This window comes from Eschscholzia californica, unplaced genomic scaffold (genome assembly GCF_041429995.1).
Source record: "Eschscholzia californica isolate CP2 unplaced genomic scaffold, dmEscCali1.0.p SCAF_1, whole genome shotgun sequence".
Lineage (NCBI taxonomy): Eukaryota > Viridiplantae > Streptophyta > Magnoliopsida > Ranunculales > Papaveraceae > Eschscholzia > Eschscholzia californica.
In genome coordinates, this window is record NW_028238198.1 from 62726734 (window position 1) to 62735229 (window position 8496).

At 38.0% G+C, this 8496-nt stretch overlaps 1 protein-coding gene across 6 annotated transcripts; it reads right to left on the reverse strand.

The window, feature by feature from the left end:
• Window positions 1–3734: 3734 nt before the first annotated feature.
• On the reverse strand, window positions 3735–7371 carry LOC147568093 (protein SOSEKI 3-like). Of its 6 annotated transcripts, XM_086654528.1 has the most exons (8): window positions 7074–7319; window positions 6795–6862; window positions 6393–6661; window positions 6246–6315; window positions 6037–6152; window positions 5059–5929; window positions 4514–4812; window positions 3735–4408 (listed from the first exon to the last, which is right to left on the reverse strand). In XM_086654528.1, the coding sequence occupies exons 3-8, from the start codon at window positions 6580–6582 to the stop codon at window positions 4326–4328; spliced, it is 1629 nt and encodes a 542-aa protein (XP_086510654.1). In that variant the 5' UTR covers window positions 6583–6661; window positions 6795–6862; window positions 7074–7319; the 3' UTR covers window positions 3735–4325. The 6 variants fall into 6 exon arrangements, with proteins under 6 accessions (XP_086510654.1, XP_086510653.1, XP_086510656.1 ...); XM_086654527.1 differs by lacking the exon at window positions 6795–6862 and having other exon boundaries at window positions 7074–7371; XM_086654530.1 differs by lacking the exon at window positions 6795–6862 and having other exon boundaries at window positions 6037–6149; window positions 7074–7368.
• Between the last annotated feature and the right edge of the window lie 1125 nt (window positions 7372–8496).

An 8496-nucleotide genomic window follows, 5' to 3' on the forward strand; every position in this document is an offset into this window, starting at 1 on the left:
AGTATTCCCAGGATCACATGCAAAACTAGTAATTAAACTAACGGAGATAGTAGATTACCTTAATCGCTTTTCCCTCGAACTAGTTGAATTGATTGAAGAAGACCAAGAGCTTCAAGTGTAGCTCCTCTACTTGGGACACGAGCAATCAACTTGATCTCCCACCTTGTTGTGTAGCTAGCACACCAATGGTGGTTGGATAGAAGAACACCTTCTTCTTTGACTAGATTGATAGTAATGGGAATTAGCTCACTTTCTCCTCTCTACTTGACGTGGTAGAGTAAGAAAGCTTAGAGAGAAATTCCACACCTTATTCTCTGCCCTAAGAGTGTTTATATAGAACCCTAATAAGAATCCACCTCCTTTTAGGTTTCCTAAAACACCCTTTAGAATAAGATTTAGGGAAATAGTCGAAAATAGCAACTATTGGTATTTTCTCAATTCCCTAAGGAGATGACGTCCAAACCCAGCCAAAATTGGCATATTTAATTTTCATAACATAAGGAAACGTCCCTCCAAAAATCAGCCCAATCCGAGCCCTAAAAGTGCCCGAATCGGCCTAGGCCCAAAAACCCTGTTTTTGGCCTTTTGTACTATCTTTGCCTAATTCCTTTTTAGGCCTATGAGATATGTTTATGGGACACTCCCATGATTATATCTCACTCCCACTAGTCATATCCTAGATCAATTTGACACTCTTATGTGTAACCCGTTGTAGGATCCGATCGAAGTTAGCCGCGAATTACTTTGTAATTCGACGATCGTAGTTGGTCTCTAGCTACAACTCTACGATCCCTAAATCAATCGGACTTGATGATCTTCCACATCAATTATCCTATCCGACATATTGCTCGCATTGCCATCTTGGTCGAAGGACATCTCCTTCAACTCCTTCACAAACAACGCTTAGAAGGTCAACCAGGCAAACAAAGCCAAACCCAAAGTATCATAATGCAAATTTAACCGAGGACATAGAGCCCATGTGTTATGAAGAAGCTTCACAAAGGGTCGAATGGCAAAAAGCAATGGTAGAAGAAATTTCTACACTAAAGCAAAATCAGACCTGGGAGTTGGTGCCTAAGCCAAAAGATGTGAAGCCAATATCTTGCAAATGGGTTTATAAGGTAAAAACTCGTCCTGATGGATCTATTGATAGATATAATGCTCGACTGGTAACTCGAGGATTCTCACAACAATACGGGCTAGACTACGACGAAACGTTTAGTCCAGTATCTAAGATGACAACCATAAGAGTCCTAATAGAACTAGCATCAAGTAAGTCCTGGAAGATGTGGCAGATGGACGTCAAGAATGCGTTCCTTCAGGGAGAATTAGACAAAGAGATATACATGGAGCAACCAAGGGGATTTGAGAGCAAAGCACAACCAGCCTATGTTTGCAAACTGGAGAATGCATTATATGGATTGAAACAAGACCCTAGAGCTTGGTATGGAAAAATAGCAGAGTTCTTAATTCAATGTGGATATTATGTTACACATGCTGATTCAAGCCTGTTCATGAAAGTACGAGAAGGAAGACTAACAATTATACTAGTCTATGTTGATGATTTAATCATCACTGGAGACGACAAACAGGAGATCCATTAATCAAGAGAAAACTTATCAGTAAGATTTTAGATGAAGGAGCTTGGAGAATTGAAACACTTTCTTGAGCTTGAGGTAGATCGAACTAACCATGGCATATTTGTCTGTCAGCACAAGTATGCTAAAGAGCTACTACAAAAGTATGGAATGCAAGATTGCAAGCCTATCTCAACACCAATGGAGCCTAATACTAAGTTGTGTGCAAAAGAAGGCAAAGACCTCAATGACACAACAATGTACCGACAACTGGTAGGAAGTTTAATCTACCTGACACTGACACGGCCTGATATAGCATTTGTCGTCGGAGTCGCATGTCAGTTTATGCAGGACCCAAACAAGCCTCACTTGGAAGCAGTTAAAAGAATTTTGAGATACGTGAAGGGTACTATTAACTTCGGCCCTTTATACAAGAAAAGTAAAGCTTGCAAAGTAATTGGCTATTGCGTTGCAGATTATGAAGGAGACCATGACACACGAAGGTCAACTACAGGATATACGTTTAGCCTTGGTTTAGGAGCCATATCTTGGTGCAGCAAAAGACAACCGACTGTATCCCTATCGACCACAGAGGCAGAATATAGAGCAACAACTATGGCAGCTCAAGAAAGCACATGGTTGATGCAGCTAATGAGAGATTTACATCAGACTACAGATTCTTCAGTGACATTATACTGTGATAATCAGTCAGCTGTACGCCTAGCTGAAAATCCAATGTTCCATGCAAGAAACAAACATGTGGAGGTACACTATCACTTTATTAGACAGAAGGTACTTCAAGGAGAGATAGAGATGAGAGCAATCAATACAGAGAACCAGGTAGCAAATATATTCACGAAAGGACTAGGCGTTGCAAAGCTTAACGATTTTCGAAAAAAGCTTGGTATGACTTCAAGAGCTGAGCAAAGCCAGGAGAGTTGATGTTGAGGAGGAGTGTTGAAAGTGTCACCATCAAACTCTCCTTCATCTTCTAGAAGATTCTTTCTAGAGAAATTCTTTCTCTAAAATTATCCTTAACTATAAATATATTTAGTATCTAGATTATTCTCCTATTAGTGTATTCTAGAAACCTATTTCAAGAATAATGTTTCTACATCTTTCTAGAGAAGCTTTTAGAAAGTTTCTTACATACTCTAAATATATCCTAGCAGTAGTATAAATAACCATGTAACCCTTATCATTTGGTCATCACAAGATCAAGCAACTTGAGAGGTAGTGTATAAGTGAGAGTATATAAAGAGTGAGTGTGAGTGTAGTTAAAAGAGTGTATGAGTTGTGAGTCATAAGTATATAAAAGCAAAGTGGTTGTAATTTTCTCTGAGCTATAAAAGTTTACATTTCAAGGATAAAATTTTCATCCCAAAGACATTATTTTTCAACACTAACGACTAACGTAGATCGTAGTCGATTTCTTAAAAAAAAAAAAATTAGCTCACTTACAGGGAAGCTCTATGGGTACACGAGCAAACAGGAACTATGTGGTCCATTTGACCCATCAAAAGGCCAAGCGGATTATGGAGTTTCAAAGGGGCTGCATTGTTAGCCCGCCTTGAAGCACAGACGCAAGTATATAGTCTCAAAATGGGCTATCACACCCCCCCCCCCCCCCCCCCCCCCACCCCCACACACACACACACACATTTGGGTCCTAGAGATAGCATGAACAGGCACAAGCACAATGGTTCATCCAAAGGGAGTTGGTCCTTACCGTCCGTAGTGCCAAGTTGCTTCGATGTTCAATGAGCATGCAGGCTGTGGCCAATTATTCCTATTTCCCACTAGAGGACTGTCTGGCCGTGCCAACAATGGGTGGCGTTTGCTAACTATTTCTCCACTAAATGGCGCCTAAATAATGTGCAGCCTTATTTCCATAAAGTAATGTTGAACTATAAAAAAATGTAACCTCGCGAGTCACGAGTGATCACCAAAGTTTGCTTTGGGTACCAACTCCCACGTGCTTTTAAAATTCCCGCCCTTTTTCTTATTCTTTATTTATTTAACCCCCATAAATGCTGGCTTTTCCCTCTACGCACCTTTTGTTTGACTTGCAATAAATGCTCTCTCTCTCTATCTATCTTTCCTTGTCGGGTCTCTTTGTATCTTTCTATATAGTCAACCACCAAAAAGAGAAGAGAATTTCAATGTAAAATAAATTAAATTTCATATGTCAAAATTACCCCTGATACCTTCGAAAATTACTAAAGTAACTCCCTCTGGCACTCGACAGATACATACTGTGTACATCAGTGGAGAAATCTCTGGAAAAAAATACCCCACATTCATTTAATTAAAGCTGACAACAAACCCACATCTTTTGCCCCCACAATCTGAACTTAGCCCCCACTTCAAGAAGGCCTTCTTTTTTCAAAAAATTTACAGAAACAGGAAGAACCCACCCAACAAAACCAAACCCCTTCACTTCAAAATTTAAATACTCCTATTTTAGACCTCAGGAACTCACTTCCCTTGTACTTCTGTATCATCCTTCTATTACAACATTCACATGATAATAATGCTAGACATACATAAATATGTAAACATAATGAGTGATACATACCGACGTGGCATCACCGGAGTGGTGCTAACGCCGCCCGTCTCCCTGTTGTTGGCTAAATCAGTTGAGGAGCTGATCACTGAGTGGCCATATCATTATGTACAACTACATTATTGATGTCTAGAATCTCTTTTTGCACTAAGCTCGTCCCGTCGTCCATTTTCCCGCTCTTGCTAGCGTAGAACATTAAGAGCTTCCTTCGCTGTCCTCAGATAAGGCATTCGATTGGATGATAACCCGAGCTCCTGAAGCCAGCCTGCAAGAGAGAAGGACGATATTCTAAACCACGAACTTAAAACGAGATACAAAGTTAACAAAATTTGTTCCTAATTTTGAGAAAATGAGAAATTTAAAACATAACTTTCTTCGATTTTTATCACCCTATTCGTCTCTCTGACTGTATCTGGTTTCTTTGATGGTTTCTTTCCTGAAGAAGGCTCCACGGTTCTTATACTGCTATCACTCGAGATACTTCTAGATTTTGGCTTAGAACCATCAGTTTCTGCAGTGGACTTTCTTGGTTTCTCTGAGAGAGGGGATCTCATCGTCTCACCTTTGGGCTGCTTAGTCAATGAGGCCTTGATTGACTTAAGGATGCATTTAGGACGAGCCGATTCAGTCTCCTCTTTGTTTCCTGCTGAATCCGTTGTGTTAGAACTCCTGCATTATTGTTCAATTTTCAGTTCAATCACCTCAATACCATTCTACAACTACCTAAAAAATCAATGAGCTCCAACTTGTCTCTTATGGATTCATGGCAATGTTCATTGGTCACTAAATTTTGCATAAAACTCAAAATGCACAAATTTATGAATAGCTATTATCATATACGAATAAATAGCTACGCACTTACTGAAGTTAACATCACAAAAGGCTTTGGGTGCAAAATAGAAGTTGGAAAAATACCTGTCAGCATTGTAGGAGGAGGAGCGTTTCAGACGAGCAACTCCCTCTCCTTCTTCCTTGTGTGACTTAATCTCTACCAAGCTCCCGCTGAAATACTCTTTTTCTTCCAATCTTAGACTCATTAGCCTTGGATTATCTGACATAGTATCAAACTCCCCTAACACCATTGAGCTAGAGAAAAACGGTGCATGAGAAAACTTAGGTCTGTAGTTCGGGATAAAGCCAAAGTTGTGATCTTTCACTGCGAGAGAACCACAAGAAATTAGTTGCATTAGGACATCAGATGCCTTGAGTTTTGTATTTGAAGGTACACGAATCTCTTCCCCTTCAAGTATCCTAGAGCTATTCATTTTCTTCACATCAGCTCTAATCAGGGACTCCAAAGTCTCAGTCTTTCTACCATAAGAAGAGTTAATGGAGGAGGGAGGTGGAGAGATATCCTCTCGACAAATATCTGAGTTTCCCATTTCTTGTTGAATTTCATTTTGGTGACTACTGCTGCACTCATGTTCTGATGACTTTTCATCAGTTGAAACACCTCTAACACAGGTTTCTCTAGTTTTAGCTTCTAAATGTTCGTCAGTTTGAGTAGAAGCATCAGTTGCTCCCTCCCTCTTGAAGATCTTGTACTCTGTCAAGCTCATCGAGTCACTTGGTGAGTGACATTTTCCAGTTCTAGAATCAGGTGAAGTGCTAGAGGAACTTGGTGGTTGAAGCCGAGGAGAGAATTCCTCTTCTTGAGTTTGTTTATTGTTCTCCTTCCCCACCATACTTGGAACTAAGTTAGAATCTATTTGGCCTCTTGAAGAAGTGGGTTCTTCTAATTGCTTAGTATGCTGCAACTTAATTGTACCGTCGAGAGGTAAATGATCTAGAAACAAATAACAACCCTGATTCAGTTTGTCGTTCTTCTCTAACCATCGACAAGGAATTGACATGAAAAGAAGGGAAATTGACCTAGATTTGAATCGTTGTTACCTGAATGAGAATCGTCAAGGAGTTCAGAACCCTTGAGAACATATTCTTTCCCATGAGCAGGAAGTATAAGGTCATCTTCACAAAGATCATGCCAAACAAATCCATTCTTGTAGCTTCTGCATCAACAAATTTAAACCCTAAACTTCAAAAAACCTAAATCCTCAAGAAGAACTCGAATAGGTTAAAAATTTGTATCTTTGATTTCTCACCTCTTACAAGACCATGAATATAAAGAAGCCATTCCTTTTCCTCTAAGAACATTTAAACGATTAATCACATCTGAAAAAACACACTAAATTCAGAATAAATTTAAAAAAAAGGATATTTAACATTTTAACCTAATTGTATAATCTTACCTCTCAGGTATAGACCTTCAGGTGATGAGAGAGGAACTTCTATAAAATGAGGATGTTCAAGATGACGATTCCTACAAAGATAATAAACCACCGGAACTTTCCTATTTTGATAGTGCTTTGGCGAAGGTTCTGTCCAAACTTTTGCCCTATCTGGACTAGTTTGTTTGTATTTCTTCATTCTCGCCTCCATTTCTCCCCTCTGAAAGTTCACTTCAATCCAAATACAGATCTAACTCAAACCGCCTCAATAAAGTCAATCAAGTCAAATTCTGCGTAGAAATAGCATAGAACGATTAAACAACAATTTAGCGCCCAAAATTAGGTATAGTTTCTTAGATTTCGAACAAAATTGAAGAACAATAAGAAAAAAAGAACGAAGGAACTTCACTCTTCAGGTCATACTGTTTGAATACATCATACAGATCATCAGAATCATCAGATCTTAACTCATCTTGAATTAGCTATAGTTTCTCAGCACATAAAGAAAAAAATCAAATCGAATGCTTAAAAATCAAGCAAAGCTGAATCTGAAAGCCTAATTTAACACCGCTAAATATCTCTTCGTTCAATACAAAAGAACTCAAACATTTCAACAAATGAAATCTGAAGATTCAGTATTTGAAGTAAAAATTAAATCAATGAAAATGAGAGATAAATGATCAAATAGATGAAGAAATTTACCTGAAAGAAAAAGTTATTATACAGTTAGAAATTCAACATTCTTCGAAGAAGAAGCAGTTGAAGTTCATTATCAAGTGAACTGAAAATCTTTGATTTGTCTCTCTGTGTTTTTTTCTACTAATCCGCCATGAGAGAGAGAGAGAGAGAGAGTGAAAAGAGTCAAAATAGATTCGACAGGTTGAAAGCTAGTGAGAGAAAGTAAAAAAGAGAGACCAAGCGGATACGAAGAAAAAGAAACAGAAGCCTTTTTCCATTTTCAGATTTTCTTTTCTTTTGTTCGTTTTTGTATAATTACAATAATATCCTCCTTACCTTAGGTTTATATACATACGTCGTCCTTTGGTTCTGACCGTTAAGATGTGTTTGTAGTATCTCGAAGGAGAAACTTAACCGTTAAGATGTGTTAAGTTAGTGAGTTTCGAGTACTCACTTTCCGTGAGAAAAACATAATCAATACTGTCATTTTCTCTTCCTTTTCACTTCCGTTCTTTTACGTTGTACCCGTTTTGCCCCTTCAAATCAGGGAGAACTACAATTTAGGCCTCTGCCATTTGCCATTGTACAGTGCCAGCTAATTTTCTTTTTCTTTATCTTTATTCTTCTTCTTTTTTATCTTCTTTCATTATTTTTCATTAGAGATGTACTTTAAGAATTTTAAATTAAATAAGATGTTCATTTAACAATTTATACGGCTGAAAATAAGGAGAACTATGGGAAAAATCGACTGAATGTTTGTACATACAATCTCCCCGGATGCAAAAGTTTGCTTCAGAAATACCCAAAACAATTTAGTTTTAAATTTACAGTCATCCAACTCAAAAGCAATAGGCTATGAGTGGAGAGGACCTATACATTATATTCTTGGTTGATAGTTACTTTTTCTCTCATGTGAAACTACTCTCACACGCCCCCTCACGTGTGGCGTGGTTAGCCTAATACACGTTCTTTTTTATTTCGGGTGATGTGGAGCACTTGTGGCTTTTAAGCCTATCAAGTGTAGGCCTAACTCTGATACCATGTTAAATTTGTAGTCATCCAATTCAAAATCAATTGGCTGTGAGTGGAGAGAACCTATACATTATATTTTTGGTTGATAGTTACTCCTTCTCCCATGTGGGACTCTTGTATATGATAAAGGATTTTTGAGTTTAAGGTCCAAAAATAGGGGGGGTAATTAGTCATATATCCACTCCTAAATCAATAAATAAAATAAAACCAAAATAAACCGAAAATGTAAAATAAGTCCAAAAAATCACTATTTGGTGGGCCCCATGCATCAATCCTTTAATTTTCTCTCAAATTTGCCCTTTCATAAATATTTTTTAACCATTGGTAAACCAAAGGTTTATAATGGTTGAGTTAATACAATTATTCTTTCCATAAATTTTATGCAAGAATATTTATGGTGGATATTTAATGTTAA